The 24,894-nt window shown below is 36.9% G+C and overlaps 1 protein-coding gene across 2 annotated transcripts in view; it reads right to left on the reverse strand.

Annotated features, from left to right (window-relative positions):
* Positions 1 to 24,894, reverse strand: part of LOC138700998 (TOX high mobility group box family member 4) — a 507,699-nt gene that overhangs the window by 191,788 nt on the left and 291,017 nt on the right. For both annotated transcript variants that reach the window (XM_069827475.1, XM_069827484.1), the window contains one exon: positions 23,366 to 23,437. In XM_069827475.1, coding sequence (XP_069683576.1) covers positions 23,366 to 23,377 — 12 coding nt within the window. In that variant the 5' untranslated portion in view covers positions 23,378 to 23,437. The remainder of the gene's footprint in view (positions 1 to 23,365; positions 23,438 to 24,894) is intronic.

The raw sequence follows: 24,894 nt of genomic DNA on the forward strand, positions 1-24,894 counted from the left end.
TGTCATTCGTCTGCTAATTCCCGCCCTATGCAAGAACCAATCAGATTCATTGATGGAGACTGCCACCTCTACAAGCTGATGGAACCGGTGCGGCACCGGTGGAGCATCAGTGACGTCATCGTTGAAATTCGGAACACCGTGATGCCATCAGATTGCTCAGCGCTGAGATGCGGAATACGCTCACTGTTACATCTTCTGGCAGCCAGAGGGTTCATAACTTGTAAGGAAAGTACTCGAGTTGTCAGCAAGATATTTAGGATAATTGTACATCATTAGCAAGAACTAATAAGATAGTTACCGAATCTAAAAAGAAGCATCTGAGTTTTTACTGCCTTTGTCCTGAAATCATTACACTTCGGCACGTTCTGTATATAATTATGCTTTGTAATCGTTACAATAGTGAGACGTTAGGCCAGTAGAAGTATCATCATCCAGAAAATACTCCAAACAACCAGGAACAACGAATTCGTGCCGGTAACTCGCAATGAACATATTCTCGCAAACCAAATCGAAAGCCGAACTTGTTTGGCGATTCTAACGCATTATAGTCCTCTGACCTCATGCCTCGCTTAAAGAACGAAAACTGCAGATTGGAAAGCTATTCGACGAAGACAACGAGAAAGGAACAGATAAAAGACCGTCTTCACAATCAACCAATTCTCATGCAGAAGAAGGTGAATCTTTACAATCAGAAAGCTCTATCAACTGTCGACATTACTGATGAGATGAAAAAAAAGATTGTTGCTTTTTTCAGGAAAGAGATGGTTGGTCTAAAAAGGTGAAAACAATTCAAGCTCGATTTAAAAACTAAGTCGCTTGCGACAAATCCATTGTTGGGAAAAGCAACTCGTTTGAGGTGGCAATAGAGCAAATTTATTGAACAGGTTACGTGCGTTATTTGGTATTCTCGGACTTCTAAAATGCAGTAAACCTGGGTCATCCCATTCACGAGTCCGATATTCAAATTTGAACCAGAGAGAGGAGACCAGTAGACCAGTCTCCAATAACGCACCCTGGGCAACGACTTTGTCGGTAAATTGGAGTATTCAATTGGCTTCATATCGGTAAATGACGAACAGTTAAGTACCCGCCATCAGTATAAATAAATAAATAAATAAATAAATAAATAAATAAATAAATAAATAAATATATATATATGTGTGTGTGTGTGTGCGTGTGTCAGTGTACTTTATTACAACTGTTACAAATGATGACCTTTGCGATGTATGGAGTCCTATATCCAACGCATGAACGTAAACAAATTCTTTATGTATTGCGATTTATTTTTATGTAATGTGACAAGTTTGAAGGTCGCATGTGTTTAAAAGCACTGAAAAATCAGATGTTTCTTTTTAAATTGAATAACTACGTCATTAGTTCTTGCTAATGATGTAGAAATATTCAATATTTCTTTCTGACAACTCGAGTAGCCTACTTCCCTTGTTAATAGAAACAATTCTGAATAATAAATTTCTCTTCGGAAAGAGTTTTTTTCAGTACTAACTTCTTTACAGTCTCATTTCTGACTTTATTACTCGCAATACTAAGAATCATTAAGAATATCACAGAAACGATTCTGGATGTGAATTATCATTGTGTGTTATTAATTTCAAATAAAGAACCACTAATTGTATACTAAAATTATTATATTTCATGTGAATCCTGGATAAATTGACTATGGCCTCATTTTCGAATCATTACAAGGAGTGAACATTATATCCCTCCTACGGGAATCAGGTGTCTCTTGCTTTGTGTCTGCTTTCTGTTTATCTTAAGCGGCGGCATTTCAACATATGGACTAAATAATCGGTATTCTCGCTTGTTTTGAATACTGAATGCTGGTGCATATTCTCGAGGACGAAGCGAGTGAGTGAAAGGGCCAAACCACCACCACCACCTATCTGTCTATCATTTGATATCTTCTTCTGCTCCGAACTCTTTTCCCGTTCACCATCCTTCCAGTCCATTTTTTAGAAGGCAGTTTCTTCTCAACCAGTGACCTAGCCAATTCCTTTTCCTCTTCCTGATCAGATTCAGCATCATTCTTTCTTCATCTACTCTTTCCAACACAGCTTCATTTCTTATTGTCTGTCCACTTCACACGCTCCATCCTTCGCCATATCCACATTTCAAATGCTTCTAGTCGCTTCTCTTCACTTCGTCGTAATACCCATGTTTTTGCACCATACAATGCCACACTCCATACAAAGCACTTCAATAGTCTCTTCCATACCATAGTTATCTTCTCAGAGGTACGCAGAAGATGCTCCTTTTTCTATTAAAAGCTTTCTTGGCCATTGTTATCCTCCTTTTGACATCCTGGCAGCTCATGTTACTGCTTATAGTACACCCCAAGTATTTGAAGCTGTCCACTTGCTGTACTGCCTCATTTAGAACTCGCAAGTTTACCTTCTTTACTTTTTTTCCTATAACCATGGTCTTCGTCTTGTTGGCATTTATCTTCATTCCATACTGCTCACAGCTGTCATTTAGCTCTAATAGCATATCCCTTAGTATCATCTCCTCTTCTGCTAACAACGCCATATCATCAGCGAATCTTATGCACTTTATTCTTTTTCCTCCTACGATCACTCCTCCCACGTTCTGAAAACAGTTCTTCACTAAATCTTTCAAGTAGATGTTGAACAGGATAGGTGATAAAGGGCATCCTTTTCGTACTCCTCTTCCTCTTTCACTTCTTACTGACATTTCTTCTCCTATCCTGACATTGACTCGTTGTTTCATATAAAGGTTACTGAACAGCCTCCTCTCTTTCCAATCCAGGCCAATTTTCTTTAGAATTCCTATCAGTTTATTCCAATCCACTCTGTCAAACGCCTTTTCTAAGTCCATAAATACTATATACACTTCTTTATTTTTCTCTAGGTATCTTTCGCCGATAGTTCGTAGTAGTCCAATTGCATCTCTCGTACCTTTTCCCTTCCTGAAGCCAAACTGTTCTTCTTCCAACTGATCTTCCATCTTAAAATATAAATGTCGATTCAGTATTATGTAGGCCTACAATAAATTTATTTTTTATGTGATACTCTGGAATCGCTACAACTGAAATCCTGTTACAAGTCATACTGAAATGAAAATGCCAAGAGAAAGAGATCTTGGTGAATTTCTCTTCCACAGTCCCACCCATAAATCTCAGAAGACATGCCGGGAATCGAGCCCCAGTTTCTGTCTAAGCTAAGCTCAGATTAAGGTAAAACTAGCTGTAACCATAGCACTAACTTCCTCCATGGAATGTACATGTAATCTCATAGTTATACACAAATAATGTGGTTTGAGGTCCTTGTAAAGAGGCAAACTTTTTAATAAAGGAGAGGGGGAGGTGAATTGGGAAGGGGGAGGGTGTTCCATGAAGTTAACTTTGTCCGTCCTCGTCCCTCAACCCCGCCACGCCCCTCTCCTTCACGGAGCAGTAATCCCCCGGCTCCAAACCAAGAGTAATCTCCGGGCATCCTCCACCCTCGACAAAACTAACTTGGGAGGGGGAGAAAAGAAACAATGTGGAAATTACCGAATTAAAGCTTAATCTACATGCTAATGAAGTGGTGTTACAAAGTAATTAATTTTTTGTTAGGAATTATAAAAAATGGTATTTTAATGAATTTTAATGCGAAGAAAGACTACATGCAACGTGCAAATGAAGGGACCAATTAAGAGAAATGCCTTTTTTATGAGCTAAGGTGTATAAAGGTCGGGGTTAAAACTCGGATTTGTAAAGAAATTTGAACTGCAAAAGGGTCGTTCAAGATGGTTAAAATTACATGCTGAGAAGATTGGTAACTAGTTGCGGCCGAAAGTTTCGGGAACACCAAACGCCAATTTACACTTTAACTACGTAAATGCTAATATCAATACACGTGATTGTAGAAGTGATACTCAAACCCTTCTACACAACTAACGCCCGTGGCAATCTTGGCATTCTCTCACAGTTTGATGATAGTTTAGAATTAAAACTTAAGTTTAAACATAATTTGAAATAAGTTATAATTGACAAAATTACCAGATGATATTAGTTATAAAAATTCTCCCTGATTTAACATTTATGCTACAGATACACGTTTTACCATTCTTTCCCTGTGCAGCATGTAACTTTAGTTTTCGTCGATTACCGGTACATCTTACCGTTGATTCTTGTATGCCTACTGTACATGAGGATGCTAATGACGTAAATGAACTATTTTTACTAAGTCTGTCGACATTTCTCACAGTACAGAATTAATGAGTTTAAACTATCTTTTGTCACTTACCGATCGAAAGGTCTATGTCGGCGTTCTCTCAGAAATTCTATAGTCTGTAGACAGTTCGTATTCTTGAGATACAGGAGTCAAAACCATAATAGTACATTATGCAAAGAGCCTATACGTAATGGTAGTAATTAAGACGCGAGTATGTTTGTTTATGAAACGAGCGCAAATTGATTGATTTAGAACTGAAAAACGAGATGACAAATTGAATTTATTTGAATATTATTTACAATTAACGTTAATTATCATAGTAACAGAACATAACCTTCTGCGACAGTATTGGATTTCCAGCCTCCGTGACGTTTTGCTAGTTGTCTTTCGATTGCATATCCGAGAATAATCGATACTTGCGCTTTTATAATGCTACAACGGTGGTTTCTCATTGGCTGAACAACTGAACTATAATGAATAGGTGTACTTTAATTATGTGCATTAAAAGGCTACTACTAGGTGTATAATTACTACATTTCGGCATGGTCGAGCATAAAGCATAATTCACACACCATGTGGCTCAAAGCATCACTGAATCTTACTATGTCTGAGACTGCAGACGGCAAAGATGTTCAAATACCAGTAGTGTACATGTAAACCACCACAACCACCAACACCACCACCACCACTATTATCTAATTTAAAGAATTTTGAATTGTACTCGGTGATTTGTGGCCGTTCGGGTCTTTCTTCTGTCGTTTTTCAGTAACATAGGCGGTTTTCGTGTACAGTTACCCTGGAAAAGGATGAGACGATTGAATATTCCTAAGTCTCAGATGTAAGACACTGCGCATGATCGGAGACCAGAGCACCGATACACAAGATAACGAATATTGAGTTACTTAAATTCAGGCTATTTGGTTTGTTACTAGCATCGTTCCGAAATTCACTTCAAAAACTGCAAAAAAAAATATAATATTACGTAAATAAAAGATAAATATATACATAAATCGTGTAGTTAAATCGACAACGGACCTTCATGACCAGATCGACACTCCGCACAGAAAAGAACGCTTTCATGTCGTTTCAATAGCTCAGACGGTAAGACTTCTGCGTGTTGTGTAGAAGAGTGCGAGTTCGATTCTTAGTCTACACAACGATTTTTTTTTGTCTAAATAACCTTGAAATAGCTAAGTAACGTTGAAATAGAGTTTTACAAAGTCCTGAGATTAAGTGTTAATGATCGCAAACAATACAAAATTACAAGTTATAATATTATAAACGTTAATCTAATGAATGCATTTATACACACATATACAATGTAAATGCTTATATATTAAAAACTAACACTTAAAATGAAATTAAAAAATATATGTAATAATAGACAAACTTTTACAAAGGTTTAGAGTCCTTAGGCTAAGTCATTTGTTGAGTAATTATTACAATATTTTATTAATAGCTTTCCCATATGTGTAAGAAATGCACTCGCACAAAACAATTTTTGTTTAAAATATGGCTTTGGATTATTTCATTCTCACGCCTTCAGTTAATTTTAACTATTTTATCTACGTGTTTGCAATAGTGTTTCATTTAATGTGCATTCAATTTTATTCATGTTATGATTGAATGAATGTTGCAGTTATTGACTAATTACATATATTAATACTAATTATTAAATGCATCTGTTATGTAACCTATTGCAGTATCTTTTGCAAAATCTTGAATGTTTAAGTTGTCAATAATATTTCTGTACTATATACTATAAGACGTTAAAAGAATTTGCAATAGATTTGGGATCCTCTACTTTATAATCATTGGTTTTAATGAAAAAAATATTTTATTTCTTAGGATATCTACAAGTTTAAATTTAATAATATTCCGAATAGGTTTAATTGTATTATCTGAATTTTGTACTTTTCTATTCAAATATATTCTATTTCCCTGTTTCATAATTTTTGATAAATTACACTGTACTTTTTGCAGTATTTAAGAACATGAGGATCATTACATTGCAACACATAACATATAGATTCTTCTTCTTAATACATGAGATTTTGAAGTCCCTGCGTTATCTACATGCTTTTACTTTTGAATTTTTTCACAACATTGAGTGGAGAACATACACTGAAGTGATTGTGAAATTAAGTGAAATATTCAATACATTTACTCTTAATATCAGTAGTACCAGTATCATATATGTTTTTCCAAGGTTCATTTTGTAGACATAAATGTGAATAATCACTAGATACAGCATTTACGATCCGTTTTTAGTTTTTAAATTAATATTTTGAAATTGTTCAGTAACATTGAAGCACTAAGGATTTGTTTATTATAGGATCTGTCGAATAGGAATTCAGTCTAATTCTGTGTACAAAACATTTATCAATGGCTGTGCTACTTCAGCTTGTATGCTGTGGGAAAATGACTCTGCGACTAAGGTTTCCAGTTTCAAGGAGTGAATTTAATTTACTTTTACGGAAAAGTTCCGAGAGATAATCTATGTTTATGTCACTAAAGATCACAAATTCCATATGAGATTTCTAAAGTCTTTTCTTTACAAATTCAATGTTGGCTATAAATATTAATAAATAATCTAAGAAATATGAATGATTGTAGTTAGAAGTCTGATTTACATTATAAAAAGCAAGAAGTTACATTCCTCCGCAAGATTCGAACTTTCGATGATGGTTTTGTCGTCCAACGCACAACCACGGACCTATTCAATGCTTATGTTAATAACCTACAATTTAGCTGTAGCAATGTGGTGTCATAACTTGGAGTTTGTTTACCTAATGTAATTAGATTTAATTTGATTAGTTTCGCAACAATTGGACTTCCTGTTATATCCAGTTATTTAGATATTTAATTTAGGGTTGATTTATTAACTCTTACTATGCAAGATGCCTGTTATTTCAATAATTCTATATCACGTTAAATAGTCATTGTCTACACTAAAGTATTATCGTCATCCCTCATTTCTCATCGTAATGACGAACCGACGTGACATGAGACAGCGAGTTATAGCTCTAGTTGAGGCTGGATATGGGGCTAGATCTGCTGGCCGTTTGGTCGGTGTTCCTGGAAGTACAGCCGCGAGGTTGGTTCATCGTTATCAAAATTTAGGGGAGGTCGAAAATCGCCCTATTCCTGGGCGTTCGCGGATTTCTTCATTGGGAGAGGATGCTCTCTTATTCGAGACAGTTCGACAGGACCCATTTCTGACTGCTGACGAAATAAGAGCAGCATCTAACTTTCCCGGCTCTTCACAGACTGTGATCAGCAGGTTGAGGAACCGCGGTATTAGGAGCCGGAGGGCTGCGCAAATGGAAATGTTGGGGGAAGCACAAGCTGTCGACCATCTTGCCTTCGCTACAAATTGAATGGATTTCGATTGGAGAAATGTAATTTTCTCCGACGAAACAACCATCTCGAGTGATTACGAAGGTCCTGTCCGTGTCTATCGTGAGGATGGTCTCCGACATGACCAGCGCTATGTGCACCGACGTGAAAGATCGGGGCGCTTTAGCATATCGTGTTGGGGGTGGATGTCTTACGATGGACCTGGCGTTATAGAACACATCGATGGCCGGTTTAATGCAGGAACTTACGAGCACATTCTGGAAAATATATTCCTTCCCTCCGCCCGAGAACGTTTTCCCGAAGGAACAATGCTGTTCCAGCAGGATAACCATCCCGTGCAGTATGCTGCAAGCATTCAAAGATGGTTTCAAAGGAGACCCGAGATCGAAATCATTAATTGGCCTCCGAAGTCACCTGATTTGAATGTCATCGAAAATTTATGGGCGGAATTGCAAAAGAGAAGGATAGCCATCTATGCCCACCGACGTCCTCGAAATCGAGACGAATTGTGGGATCAAGTTGTTGACACCTGTGAAGATCTCGCCGGGGATCAGAACTTATTCCACAATCTCGTGACATCCATGCCGGATCGACTTAGAGCTGTAATAGAAGCTGATGGCATGTGGACAAGATATTAAGTTAAGAGGTCTCTTTTTGTTTTTATGATTTTTGTTTGAGGAAGAATACTTTTAACTTCCAAGTAAGATTTATTTTTTTTGACGAAGTTCAGCCCACTTGTAAGACCCAGAAATTGGGCATAAATTATTCCATATTTTTCGACAAATTAGACAGTCGAGGAACTCTGAACAAATTAATTACACCTCAATAAAAAAAAAGTTTTACCCGGGAGCGAACACGAGACGTTTCGGTTATACAGTGGAACCGACACGCTACTATATGAGCTAACGAGACAAGACAGTGACAGCAGCAGTCCAGAATGTAGATCCCTTAGCAGGCATTTGCCATTCGGTACAGTGAAGCAATGATATTTTGTGACTCGAGCTATGTTGTGAAATCCTGGCCTTAAATGGCAGTCTTCTTCGTGATCCTTATTCTGGTCCTTGTCCTTGTTGTGGTCCTTTAACAATTCTTGTACTATTTGTCATGTTTTGTATCGTTACGTCGATATCGAGTGAACCGCGCTGTAGAACTTTAACTTCCGACGACCAAGAATCGTCTCATTCTTTTTCAGGGTAACTGTACATTTGATTTAAAAATCACTAATTTCAAATCACTGAACGATGCAATCCACATCCCAACATTGTACAGTAAACCCTTGCTAAAATGTACCTCTATAAAAAGAAAACCTGCACAAATGAAAAATACATTTGGGAACGCAATGATTTCCTAGTAAAATAATATTTTAAAACGGAAAACTGCCTAACGCGAAAACGGAATCATTTTTCGGAACCATTTAGGTAAAAAACCTGACTAAAACGGATAATTTTAAGCGTAACTGTTGCTAAATTCTATCAAACCATTTTTAATTTTGCGATAATACTGTACGAAGCATAATTTTTTGTGTGACTGTACATAATGATCTAGAAGACTTTCGCTATTCTTTGTCAAATGTTGGGGGTGAAGCTTCTCTAATCATGTCACTATTCTGTGCTTATTGTCAAGGACCCGGGCAGGTTACTGACCTCGTGTACCGTTACTTCTTTCAACCCTCTTGCATTTTCGTTCATTTATTCTCAGTTTTGTGCTAACAACCATACAGTGATAAAGGACAGTGCGAGTAGAATAAAACTGCGAATAATATTATTGTAGTGTAGTGTCAATTTAGTTTCACATTTTCGTTTATTTATTCTGAGTTTTGTGTTAATATGTCAATACAGTGGTAAATAACAGTGCGAATAAAGTAAAACTGTGCGATTTAATAAAAAGCCTAGATGACCAGTTCTATCATGGAAGAGTGGCTTCATTCTTTTAACGGAGCAATGAAACGTCAAGGTCGTAAGGTCATATTGTTTTTAGACAATGCTAACTGCTATCCAAGGATTGATTTGTCTAAAGTGAAGTTAATCTATTTTTCCACAAAACACTCAGTTACACAACAGCGCAATTTACATTTTGAATTGATGCAGGACGCGAAGGAAATTCAACAACGTTCCCTTCAAAAGAAAAGCCGCGGCAGTGCGCTTTAAAAGAAATGTGGGGGCCAAGAAACTAGGGCACAGAGAGAGGCTGCAATTACGTAAGTTAATAATTATGAAAATAAAATTCACTTTGCATGTACTGTAGTAACTTTTATTTCAAATTATTTCTTCATTGTGTTGTTACTACAGTAAGTATATTGCAGTAGTCTATTCTTAGTTTTGCCAAAACTCAACACTTTGTAAAACGAAAATTGTGAAAATGGGAATAAAAAATTCTGGAACTCGTTTCAGGGAGGTTTTACTGTAGCCAGAGAAGGGAGCGCGAGGCAGTACACATACGCTGAGTTCGTTGACCTCTTACATCTATATCACGATACGAAAGGAGACTTTTAGCGGCGAGATTGCCAGACTGCTGGAACTTCCAACTTAATTTTCTAATTAACCGTGCATTAAATCACAAAACGTAACATAGGTTTTCTATTCATTTAAGCGTACCCTATCATCCCTTTCAATCTGCAAGGATATTTCACTTCCACCCTGTATATGTATTTATGTGACTACCTTTGTGTATAGGAATGTACTTGTTTAATATTGTAATTTTATCGGATTTGAAGTAAGCATTTCCATGACTATCGAAATAGAATTCCCGTTCCATAAAATCCTTTCATTTTTTCATTAGTACGCTGTGTCCCGTTTAGAGGGATCGAGAAATAAGTGATAATTTCAAGTGTAAATAATGGTTTATTAACATAACATTTTACATAACTTGATGTAAAAACTCTCCGAGTTTCGGAGAAAGCTCAATGCAACTCGATGTGTGCGCCTTGAGTTGCTCTGCAGACATCTAAACGGTATTCAATCTCCCGCCAAGTGTTATGAAGCATTTGTGGAGTCACTAGCGAAGCTGCATTTATGATGCGTTGCCTCAGTTCCTCCAAAGTGTTAGCTCTTCCTCTCTGGTACACAGCATCCTTCACAAAGCCTCAGAAAAAAAGTCCAAGGGAATCAGATCGGGTGACCTAGTTGGCCAGGCAATGGGTCCTCGTCTTCCGATCCATGTCTTCATGTACGACGAACATGGCGTTGTACTCGTGTAACAGATTTTTCTTCTGCTAGCCATAGCACACATTGAACTTTCTGTTGTGGTGTCCAAATGTTGATCATGGCGTGTTCTCCTACAAAATGGCGTCAAGCTTGTTTTAGCAACAAACAAACGAAAGTTACGCATGCAGCTGTTTTCAAACTTTGTTGCGTAAACTTGGACAGTTTCTCTATCTTGTCAGATGTAAATCTCAACGATATCTTTATCTGGTTTTAAGTGGTGAGCATTTATGTCTCGATCCCTCTAAGCGGAACACGGTCACGTCGAGTACAGACGTTACATGTCATGAAGGATTGTGATAAGGTAAAGAAGAAGAAGTAAAAGTGAAAAAATAAGAAACAAGAAAGGATTACAAAGAAAGAATATAAACATAGAAAAGAAAAAGAACGTAACATTAAAAGAACAAGAAAAGGAAATGAGACAAAATAAAAAGAACAGGGAGAAATTATTTTGAAACCGAATACATTTTAATAAAACAGTAACTCATTATCATTACAATGTCATGTTAACATTACTTTTAAAGTGAAATAAATAATATATTCCAAAACGACTACACGCGAAATACTACAATGTGAATTCGTAAGTTACATATTATGTCTTTCTTTTTCGTTTGCTTAAAAGTGTGAAAAGAACACAGTTCACTTTGAACAAATCATGTGCTTGTATCTATACGGAAAATGCACATCCATGTCTGCAAGCGCTCTTGCACACATTATAGCGATGGAGACATCCAGACAATCAATACTTCTTCGGTAGTTCATTTCCATAACAAGTAATTCATCTTGCCGAGAAGCACCGAAGGAATGGGACCAACATCTTCGAGTGCTGCAATCCCTGAACACTACAGATTTTGTAAGACAGTCTAACATGTTTCTTTTAAAATAAACTATGTACTCACAGGGACAAGAAACATCTAATAATTTATGACACTGAAGTGTTTTTACATAATTAAATGATCCGCAATAATGCTTGCTAACCACTAGGATCGCTAATATCGCCTCATTACAGACAATGCGAAATAGTACCGGCACAGTCTATTTTTCCTAGCACCCTCATAACTCAAGCTTCGCGACTGTAGGCCTATATAATAGACTGTGATAGTACGGTAAATTAATTCGACTGATAGAAATCAGGATACACGAGATTATTAAACTGAATTCATTATCATTAACGGCTACTTCGAACTATTAGGGACGTTAATCCGTTCCGTTCACACTTGTGTGAGAATTATGAACGAACATTAAACATTGACGAGTGGTTATGGTGCAAGGCCATCGTTTGAGGCAACAAAAAAGCAAACCCATGACAAGGGATACAAACGCAGGGTACATACGCACCACATCTCACTCGGGAGCAGAACTTAAGAACTAACATACAATTATATAAATGAAATATGCAATTTGTAACAGTTCTACGCCAAGGTTCAGAAACAGAACGTATGTTTTAGGTTCAATAGAGATGCAGCAGCGCTGAAGTGCGGTTTTATTTATTGACACAAGGCAAAGAAATGTTCGGAGAGCGGCTTTGTCGAGGACAATAAAGCTGAAGAGGAGGTTACCGGCATTTTGCGTGTGAGCAGGGAAAAGCCACAAAATCCTAAAGCCTTACTTCACATAAGACTTAAGGACACAAAAGGAGAACTCTTTCTAAGATCTGTTGCAAGAATGTACTACTACATAGTCACACTTCAAGATACCAGTTCGAAGTCGGGGAAAACGAAACACGTTACGTCTGAATTTTGCTATACAGTAACATACCACCACCACCACCACCATCAATAATAATAATAATAATAATAATAATAATAATAATAATAATAATAATAATAATAATAATAATCGTTTTAGTCTTACACCTGGTGGCCTATTACGGTCTCCCGCCATCTTTTTTATGGTCTTTCAAGCGATGTTTTTCCTTTGGGATGTAGCAAATATTTTTTGAAAATATGATGCTGTCCGTTCTGTTGATAAGCTGTAGCCACTTGACGCGTCGGTTTTTTTTAATATTATTTTTAAATAGGTTATTTTACGACGCTTTATCAACATCTTAGGTTATTTAGCGTCTGAATGAGATGGATGTGATAATGCCGGTGAAATGAGTCAGGGGTCCAGCACCGAAAGTTACCCAGCATTTACTCATATTGGATTGAGGGAAAACCCCAGAAAAAACCTCAACCAAGTAACTTGCCCTGACCGGGAATCGAACCGGGCCACGTGATTTCGCGGCAACAGGTGTGAATTCTTGGCGTGTCGATTATTGTTGTCTATTGCTGGTATAATTTTGAGCTCTTTTATAATAATAATAATAATAATAATAATAATAATAATATAGATACATCCGCTGTGGTTCAAACAGGTATATGGAGCACTATGAAGTAGCCTATCGCATAGGCCTATATATCAATCCGAATCAATATTCATGTAAAATCTCCGTATACACAGACGGCAGCCAAAATCATTTTTTTCGGTACAAAGAATGCTGAAAATCTCGAAATCGATCATTTGCAGCTATAAAATACTTTCCCTCTATAAGCTTACTAAGTGAGAAGGTAAAAGGAAAAGAAGATAGAGCCAAATAATATTAATGGTGGAAAGTTCAAATAGTATCAAGAGATAGGTACCTACCTGAAACCTAACTTAAGATAAGAAAATATAGTCTGGAAACGCGTCTTGTGATTAAGCGAAACACGTATTGAGTCGTTATGAAGTTCCTCTCGCGTGTTCAGACCTCACCTCCTCTACGGACGACGGAAACACGTAAATTTGCAGCCATGTAGAGTTGACACTTAACTCTGTACCGTGCCTCTGTTTCAAAATGTCACTACGTGTTAGTATGGGAGACATAAACACAGTTCATCCCGTACCAGTTTAATTTGCCTCAAGGTGCATTACAACCTATGATAAAGGAGATCATGACCACTGAATATCGCAGATGTAACGACGCTATCTGGAGAACAGATATAAAACTAAAGCGCTCCTTCAAAAATCATCGTAATGGAGAGGCCCATCACTTTGCAGGGTGAAGATGACTTGAAGGGGAAGTGGTGGCTATAATTTCGCTATTAGGGTTTAGAGTAGTGTAGTGTATAACTGTACCCCATTAAGCTGTAGTCCTCTGAAACTGGCCAGCTTGCCACAAGTACCGGACGCTCGTAAACGTGTTCCTGTGTTCTCAAACCACAGGTATGAAAAGCTCATTACTAGAACCTCCCTCAACCCTTGAAATTATGGAAAATGCGGAAACGATGTCAGTTAGTATCCGGCTTTTATAGCCAAATCAAATATGAGACTTACTTTATGACACAACTTGCCGTAATGTTTTCTACTGGAAATAATAAGTAAATGCTTTCAGAATTAAGCAACGGCGTATTTTGTCACTCATTCAAGGTCTTAATCTCTGCATGAGGGTTACAATTGGATATTAATTATGTGCTTGGTCGTCCTCGGTTGTCTAATGGTTATCGTGCTTGCCATCGCGGATTTAAACTTGAACAAAAGCAAAAGAAAAGTAAAACGGAATGGAATTAAATTTAAGTGAGGGGGGGCACGGATGGCCCAGCACAGCGACCTGTTGAGATCTATTGCGCTAGCCCTCGATATGGAATGAGTTGCGTGCCATAGATCCCCTACGCGCTCCAACCCAACCACATGACTCCCTAACGATCCGTTCCTACAGCCAACAGAAATCCATATACCATGCCTGTATCGGCAACTTTCCCCAAGGCCCCCCTGTCGGTCCAAGGCGAAACTCCTCCCCCGAGTAGGTCCGCCTAGGGTGCTCGTTGCAGAAGCCATTCAACGTCGTTTTAGCTACATTCCACGGAGGCCGGTCGAGAGAGTCAGTAGTTCCAGGAGGCCGCCTGTAAGTTTCCAATCATGCTTATGGCTCGTAAAATAACCATGTCCCTCATTCAAAGGGCTCCAGGCAAAACTAACAGCCAATTGTTCCTCAACCTACTAAAGTGTCCTGTTTTGCAATCAGATGACTTTGCGTACTAACGTCTACATATGTAAGATGCAATCCTTGGCGAAACAGCCCATGAAGGGCCAAGGCCAACCATCCGACTGCTGGCCTCACGCCCACATGCCTCAGCAGAGGTTAACGATCATCCAAGCAGTACGGAGGTATCATATGGTCAACACGATGATCCTCCTTGCCGTTATTGCTGTTTTCTAAATCGAATTTCGCTACCTGGCGTAGCTCCTCAAATTAATCATGATGCTGGATGGGCACTGGTCCCATGTACTGATCGAAATTTAGTGAGAAAATTCCTTTCCCATGAGGAAATGCTGAGGTGTAGTTTTAGCATTATACTCGTATGGAAGTAACGATAAAAAGTTTTAATTCTGATCAAGGCATAGACAGATGTTTGTCTCTTAGCAGTGTAATGTGTTATGTTGTCTTACGTGAGATTCGGCCGCGGACTGCCAATTTTACATTACGAGATCCCATCGTGTGCTCTTAGACCTACAGTCAGAGTCCAAAAAAGAGTAAAAAATAGGGACTCAGTGTATGCCCCGTTGAAGTTATCAGAAATTCTCGGGGAACAGATTTAATAATATGGTTTGAGTAATTAATACTCAAATTTTAAACTATGATTTAAATAATATGTATAATATTCCATAAATCTGATCATTTTTACATGTATAACAAAGACAAAATATATATTTATTTTAAACTATGGAAAGCTATGTATGATGGATGGGAGCATGATATTTATGATAGAATTGAGTTTGACATATTTTGTAACTTCGCGTGCAAAGTACTGAATGTCACAAAATGTGAATCAATATTACATTGTGATAGTAGTGGGGTGGGGGGGGGGAGAGTTCCGTCCCAAGTCTACTCTAGAATCACTGGGCGTATAATTCTACCTCGACTACTGCTTTACAAACGATATAACAAAGAACGTTTCGCTTTGATATGACAATACAATCAGTCCATTTCTTTGATTCGATCATCCAGTGGGTGAATCTTCAATCACTGAAAGGTATTTTGATCACTGCTACCTTGTTTGTAAGTTGAATAATGTTACATGAAAATAAAGTATGAACAATGGAAACGGCTATAGCTATGCAGCACATGAAAGAAAGCTGTGGTATTTGTATTAAACCTTTCTTGTTCCATTTAACCTACGAATCACAATGCTTGATTTTAATGCGATAAGCGTATTCAAGCATTTCTCCAACGAGAGTTGAAAATTGAATTTAATATCGGACAATAAATGAAATAAATGCAAATAAATATACAACACACCCTCCTGGGTATATTAAAACATGCAATTATTTCTAGGAAATAATATTTTTTAATTCCTTTCTCATCGTTAGAGACAGGCTAACCGTTCAGGTAACGATCTTTTCACAGATCTTCGATATTGCCTTCCGTTTTTGTACTTCCGGTATCATTCACATCAAACATCTTGTTTTTTGTGTGTGTGTTGAAAGTATTTTTTCCATTGCGTATTTTCGTCTCTTATGAGTAGAGTCCTGCGATTGGTTACTTTGAGTACAAGCCTAGATCATATATGTAACAGACTGCTCATTCCTATGTTAAAATCGGCAGCACTTTGAAGAGAATAACCGCCAGGATCGCCACCCGTCCGCCGTAAACGAACATGAGATGGCAGTATAGTCGCTAATGCAATTCAAATGGGAATTATGACGTGACTTCTTATGTAACAACTAGATGGCAGTATAGTAAACCTGACAAAAGTTGTTACCGTCAAAGCCTATAAGGCCGAGCTATCTGGTATATGTGATCTAGGGTACAAGTTAGATGCACATGGATCATACTAGCTTCGCTTGCAAAGGACTCTGATTTTACATCTGCTTATTCGTATAGGGCAGTATAGGCACTGAACAATGAGAATGCTACTCACCTATAAAATATACGTCATGCGTATTTAAAAATAAACAAAATATTTATTTAAAGCCACCTTATGGACAACAGAAGATTATTCTCACAATAAGTAAAACGTATCTAGATTCTATATAGGCCTACTTTTTTGTTTCACAATATATTTTCCACCAAAAAAGTAAAAGCCAACGCTCATTATTTTTCGCCTATTTACAGAGTTCTGAATATTTAAATTGCATTTTTTAAAATAAATATATATATTTTATCAAAGCGAAATGAGTTTAGAAGTAAATAATATAATTTATTGAAAGGATTTAAATTTGAATATCCACAATTAAAACTGAGTTAATATTGAAATATATAACGTATTTCGGCTCTGATGTTTCAACTTCTGTTCATTTAGAAATATTTGTAGGTTGTTTTTGTCTCCATGTATTGTTGTCTCTAATGCCAGATTACAGAAATTACTTGTTTTACACGTGAATGTTGCAGCTGGACACAGCCTACGTATGTACACATTTATAAATAAATATACAAATAAATGGTCGAAATTACAATAACAGGCCTACAATAAAAAATTTATTTAGATTGACTACTTGCTTTACGAATTTCTATGCATTATAAGTGACTGTAAACATTTTAAGTATTTCAAAAGAAAAATTTCTCCTTGTTTCTGATAAATTAAGTTTTCTTCTTTCCCAATGAAGTGCTTGCTACAAATTCATCTATTGGAACACTCATTTCCAACCGTCTAGCTTTGTTTGGTTTTGACATGGTTCGCTGAACATCAAACCTGAAGTGTGTATGCTGTGCTATACTCCATACATATCTACACTGTTGCGCGTCGCTCGGAGGCTTTAGGTAACCAAACACAGGACTCTACTCATGAGATTATAAATTATAAACTCTACAGATCCCTTACTTACTGTATGTATGTGTGTGTGTATATATATATTTTTTTTCAATCTCTCTACCTTTCCTTACATACGTATAAAAGAGTAGAAAACGAAGTTAACTGTACTTGAAAGGAAGCTTCTAAGAAGGTTAGGCTTACTTGAAATCATAACAGATCGATGTACACATATTCTAGAACTAAAGTCACAATTGCAAACTCAAAGAATTACAATTAAATCTCATTTCATACACAAATATCAATAAGCCATCCAAATAATAAATATAAATATAATCCATCTTCACCAAATCATAAACTGCATCGTCATTAGGCAAGGATGGATTTTAGACGAAGTTTGAAATCTGTAAATTAGACCTACATACATGAAAATCAGATGTTGGCAATACAGAGAGTAAAAAAAAAAAAAAAAAAATTGTACTCACTGTTTGCAAGTCCATATCTCGTGACATATTTGACTTGACGTGACAATTTTTGGCACTGAGAGAGGGTTATGGTATGTGTTCGAAATGACCACCAGCAACTTGTATACAACGCTCATGGCGCCGAACTGCGCACCGAAATACGGCTATTAATGTATCTGGCGTAATAGAAGCACATGACTCTTCGATTTTTGCACGTAGCTCGTCGATGTTGCTGGTCTTTGTCGATACACGTCATTCTTGACGGTCCCCCAGAGATAAAAGTCCAGAGATGTCAAATCAGGAGACCGAGGTGGGTACTCAATAATAGCACCTCTTCGACCACCCACGTACGGATGGAGTTCTATCGAGGTACGACCTGACATCTCGATGGTAGTGAGGCGGTGCTCCGTCTTGTTACATGTAAAAGAGTTCATCACCATACAGGTTTTGGATGACAGGCAAAGTCCTTGTCTGAAGCATATCAAGATACGCCTGACCAGTTACGGTACCCTCGAAGAAGAAAGGACCAATCAAACCACGCACTGATACACCACATCCATACAGAAACCCCCGGTAGATTCACTGCCCTGTGGGTGTGTCGAAGAGGTGCTGTTGAGTACCCACCTCGGTTTCCTGATTTGACACTTCTAGACTTATACCTCTAGGGGACCGTAAAGAATGACGTGTATCGACAGTCTTTAAAACATTCCATTGAAAAAAGAAATACTTCTATATTCGAATGCAGCAATTTAAATTCATGCGAATATTTCATTCGCATTGAAGAAAATCTTATTCTTAATACATCTCCCAAGTTTTATGGCAGTATCTAAAAAACCTACGAATAATTAAATTAATAAAATTATTAATATTTGTTCTGACGGTTGAAAATCGCTTGCTACGCGTGGCAGTTGCAGCGCTCGCGAGAAACAATGCAAACAGCATCTCGCGGCAATGCCGACATTCTGTACGTTCCTTTGTTCTGGTAAGTTATTTATATTAAAAACTGGCATGGCATTTAAGTCACCATTCTGAAATTTTCACAATAGAATCAATAAACCTAAAGAATTAAACACATTTTTTTCGGCCCTAAAAATGTGTTGCATTTTGTGTCCTATATTTTTAACAATTACTTTACGGCTATCCTTTTTCGTATCGTATTGAAACCACTTTTCCATTTTCTTTTACATAGTAAGAAAACTTCAATGAATGAAACCCTGTTCTTTGCTAAACCAATATTTTAAATTCTGACTGCTGCCAAACTATGAAGAACATAAATATAATATTGCGTGAAATTCATATTTAGAACATACGAAATAAACTACTACAATATTTTTAACTTTTGAGACATCATGGTGCAAAGACATACTTTTTTTTTGTATGGAATTACCCAACTTTCAACAAAATTAAATCAACAAGAGGGAACGAATGCCTAAGCATTAAAAAAATTTACATCATATCGCAAGCGTATCTCAATTCTTGTAACTTATTTGAAAGAGATTTGTAGTTGGGGAAATTAATAAACCCAAAGTTATTTTTCAAACCAGGCAACGGAAATAAAGTATTAATGTAATGGTGAATCCCGGGTCATTCCGTTTTGAACCGCAATATGAGTTGTTTTCCCATTAGTCTCAGGAGAAATACGACTCTGAAATTTAATAGAAACTCCTTGGCATAGAAGAGGCAGTATTTTTAAGCTATTTGGCACGTTAATAAAAGAAGTTCGCTACTGCCTGTGTCGCTGACACACGCACAATAGCTCCATTACGCCTCTTCACCTTGCTTCTCTCAACTTGTCTCGTCAACACAGAAGTATAGGGTGACATGCAAATTATATACCTGAAAAATATAACATTCCTCTTCTGCGTTAACACGGTGAAACTGCATTAAACAGTTAACAGTAATAAAGTATTATGCAAACGGGAAAGTTGCAAAAAAATTGATTAAAGGCTTATTCACAATAAACCGGAAACGAGAATCGGAACGAAAACGAAAACGGTAAAATTGTTAAAATGTGTACATTTAAATGTGAGTATTCACAATTAACGTAAAGCTTGCCGGAGCCCGGGATCGGGAACGGAGAGTTGGCCAAGTTTCAACTTTGGCGTTCACGTTTCCGATCACAGCCCACTAGATTCATTCTATTGCTATCTAAAAGCTATTTTGTCGTCGTATATTTTGTAGCAAGAAGACCGTGACATAACCTATGCATCATTTTGTTCTGTGCTGTGCATCATGGAGCAAGTTTTATTTGATGAGATTCTAATATTGAGTGTTGAGGAAAATCCTCACGTTTACGATAAGCGGCGTGCCTCGTATAAAGATGAGAAAATGAAGAATACGTGGCTTTCAATAGTTGCATCTTTATACACCGATCGTAAGTGAATCGTATTTTATTACTGTATTGGTTGTATGACACACTACATATTCATGCTTCAATTCAATAACTACTGTTGTGTTCATTTTTGTTCGATAATTATTTTACGTTATGGTAGACTTAAAATAGGTTGTGATAATAAAGATGCATGGGCATATTTATAGTACCGTCCCTAATGAAATGTTTCAGTTGAAATTTCGAAGTTGGTTAACCTGTGTTTATGATGGCTGCCTTGTACTCATGAGAGAACGCCATTGGTCAATTATACACAAATAACATCAGAATGCGTAATATCGACTTTACATATCGTTATTGACATGCATATCGATATGCATAGTCGTCTACGTTCTCGGGTTATTGTGAATCAAAAATTTTCATATTCACGTCCTCTGCTTCTCGTTTTCATTCTGGTTCTCGTTCCCGGTTTATTGTGAACCAGCCTTAACTCTTTCCATGATGTATGATTACTCCTGATTCAATTTTATATTTTCATTATACGAAATGTGATCTAAATAAAAAATAAGATCATGCTGTAAAGATAAATTTAATCATTTTTGCGGAAACCACGTTTTCAGCATTCCTGATTCTGAGAAAATGGTTTTGGGCATGCCATCTGTTTGCCCACCCATCTAGCTGCATGCAACGACTTTTCCTGAATTGGATTTTGGACGAATTTGGTTCATATTCAGTATTTACGAGCCAATTTACCTGTCGATGATGGATATGAAATAAAATAAATAAAAAAAAAAATAACGGATCTTTATTTTAAAAATCAAAAGCATTTAACGGCGAGCGACTTCAAGAAAAATGAGACCATATTCTTTGTGATATTTTGTAATACCTAGATTATGACAAATCTGCGGGAACATTGATATATTAGGTTCCATATTTCTAGTGAATTTAAAGAACCACTTTGTGGTGTGAGTATTTGAACAAACTTTTACGCAACCAATATTTTTCGTTGGAAAAATTAATTTAATTCCACAATTCCCAAACTGATTAATCGTTTTGATTTACTCTCTTCTCCTCCCCTCTTCAACCCGTCCGTAAAAAAATGAAAAACAAACAGGTGAGCTGATACAACTATGCAAAATGTATGCATACAAACAGAGGCAGGATTCTGTGGAATTACGTTTTTTTAATTGAAATCCCGAAATTTTAGGAGTAATATTAATAACGGCCAAATTGATTTAAATTATTGATATCTTTCAATCATAAAATTTGACAGAAAAAATTAATTTTGTCCAGTGTATCATTCCGAATGTTACAGAAAATACACAAGAGTGGGGTTAAAAAAACGTCATATTCACAATTTTGAGCGTATTATTTATATCATAAACATGATTTATCATATTCGTTGCTAGTAACTCTCGTAAACAATACACATTATGCGCTATGAATTCTGGCGTCACAAAACTCTTCCTATTGTAAGTTTAATGCATCCCAACTCTCCGATTATATCTTTCACTATTGCTTCATAGTTTAGTTCTTTATCGTGCAAAAAATTTAATTCCTCTTTATAATTAATTTTATTTAACCATGATAATAAAAGTAATAGACACAAATAGCGTTTACTATTTCATAATCATTCCAGTAAGCAAGATATCCGCCTTCATTTAAAACTGTTGATCTACGATTTGTATATATACTGTAATTCATTTTGTACGTGTTCAGGACAAATAGTTATTCGCATATTACAATAGTTTTTAGTATTTTTTGTTATTTAGAAAATCGCTAATCAAAACTGATAGAAATACCAAGAGATAATAGTGGTTTACAATTAGATTCAAAGTAAATCACTTACTTGTCCACAGTTGTGGAGTAACTGTTAGCATGTCTGACCGTGAAATGAGCGGGTTCAGGTTCAAATCCTGGTTGGGACAAGTTACCTGGTTGTGTTTTTCCTCAACCAACTGAAGCAGAATTGCTGGGTAACTTTCGGCGTTGGACCTCGGACTCATTTCGCCATCATTATTTCACATATCATCATCATCATCATCATCATCATCATCATCATCATCATCATCAGGCTTAGGATCCGAGACAACTTAAGAATGAAGTGAAGTTAAAGTGCAACGGAGTACAGATGAAGTGAGGTGACGCGTTGAGTTTTGTTTACGTATGCGGTAATGTACAATCCGGTTCGTGATCAGAGGTGCAGTATTCTTCCGTCTCTCCCTACGAAACGAACTCAGGCCCTCACAGTGCATTTTCAATTCATAGTGAACAGTTTTTTCGAACTAGTTGCCAAGTATTACATGGTTGTTCATTGTAATGTTAACGCCCTCAACGTCGACGAGGGACATGAAAACTTGTGAGGTATGTATCCTACTTCATATTCCACCGTCACTAGATTGTAATATTAACAGTAGAATATAACGCAGCACATTGATGCCGTTGTTTACATTCACAGTATGTCTGTCTACTATGTTTAAGGAACTCTAATAGTCGAGTTGTGCATACACTGGTTGCTAAAGTGTCCTGGATCCTAAGCCTGATCATCATTCATATCTTAGCCTGGGTTAAATTCACGGTGCGGTGTGCTGTTCTTCTACAAGAGCGCGGCCATTCGGCTACCCAGTCATTCACAGAATATGAGTGGTAAGCAAAATAAGCCTCTTCCGTAAAAGAGGAAAAAAAAATCACTTACTTCCCATCCTAAGCAACCAACAGTACTATGGAAGGAAATGCATTTCCCAACAGTTCGAGGGGGGGGGGGGGAGTTACAATACAATATAAAGTGAAAATATAGGCTATTACAACTGCAAGCACATTCATCTGCGTACTCTTATAAGCCTGTAAAAATAAATGCATTTTTTTTTCAAGATAATTATGTTTTATATAGGCCTACCATCATAATTAAAACATACGAATATAAGTATTAAAATATCTTATACATTGCTCAAATACGTATGCCTATTGGGTTACTAAATTGATAGTTTCGACCAAACACGACTAGTTTACTTACGATAATTCTTATATTTACCTTGTGGACGGAACAAAGATTTAAGCTCACATTGCTAATTGAATTCATAGGAAACAGGCGATACAAAGCGTCAGTACTTACCTGGTCTGCCATATAACCGTTGTTATGGAAAGCGTGGGGCACGGACAGAGACAGATCCAAATTCTCGGTCCTCTGAAACGAGAAATTAATAATTATTTTTAACATATCACTTGTTGAGTTACATTCAACTGTGAAACATTACTGATATACGAAGAAGAAACATGATCACAAAACCAAAAATATGATAGCCTATATTATTTTACACTCTCTAAAAGTTTCCTTGGTTGCATAAGATAACAAATGAAACAATTACAAGAAATGCACCCAATGGGAAACAGAACAATAATTAATTAATATTAGAGGAGAAAAATTCGCTCCGGCGCCGGGAATCGAACCAGGGTCCTTGGTTCTACGTACCAAGCGCTCTAACTATTGATCTACGCCGAAGTTCAATCTCCTCTAATATTAATTCTTACCGCAACAGACGTATTCTGTAATATCAAAAAATTAATCTTTACGTAGATTCTTCGAGCAACAGTGCATATTACTGCGGAATCTCGACCACCAAGTTACTCAACAGAGTGTGCTCCTTGTAGGCTATAATGGCAGTTGACTTAATATAAAAATGTCAACATACACGTCGAATTTGGAGTCAGGCCACAAAAGGAAAAAAAACTGGAGGAGAGGGATTCTATCCGGTGCTGTGGATTGAACTTCGGCGTAGCTCAATGGTTAGAGCGTCTTGGTACGTAGAACTAAGGACCCGGGTTCGATCCCTGGCGCCTGAGCGGATTTTTCTCCTGTAATATTAATTGTTACCGCAACAGACGTATTTTGTAGTATCAAAAAATTAATCTTTACGTAGATAACAATAATTAAAATCGTATGCCCATGTTAAGCGATTGTAAGACAGTTATAAAATGAAATCCACATAGAAAAACGAAGCTAAGTTGACTTGTAAATATATGGACAGACAGACTCAAAGAAATCTTATAAGTGAATGCGTATTATTACAGACAGGAACTAAGGTGACTATCACAGCCACTGTAACAATAGGAAGGATCATCAGGGCTTAGAATGTACAGAAATTGACCAGGCGAGGGAGACAGGAGAAAATAACTGATAAAGATCGCATGATTTGGTTCTTGTAAGGAATCACGGAGCTAATTACATAAATTATGTCAGCTATAAATCAAATGACTATTATCTCGCTCGAATGTCCGCCGTTTCACTTCAAGGGAGTTGGTAATTCCTTACCCAACCTATCTTTCCAATACATAGTGTGTTCAGAGGTTATGATAAGGAAATTACAGAGTACTGGTAATGGAAATGGCAGGGAAAATGATATTTGAAGAAAACCATTCGCTCAAATCACATAGGATGAAGACTCTGTAGCAGTGGTCTACGCAGAATTTTATCAAGGGGGGAGGGTGTCATTATTAACATTGTTTACAGTGTACATTATTGGTATTTTAATTTTTGTATATTATTGTATTCCTATTATTATTATTATTATTATTATTATTATTATTATTATTATTATGTTATGGTATATTTATTAATATTACAGGCTTACTATGTTCTCTTAG

This window comes from Periplaneta americana, chromosome 1 (genome assembly GCF_040183065.1).
Source record: "Periplaneta americana isolate PAMFEO1 chromosome 1, P.americana_PAMFEO1_priV1, whole genome shotgun sequence".
In the NCBI taxonomy this organism is placed as follows: Eukaryota; Metazoa; Arthropoda; class Insecta; order Blattodea; family Blattidae; genus Periplaneta; species Periplaneta americana.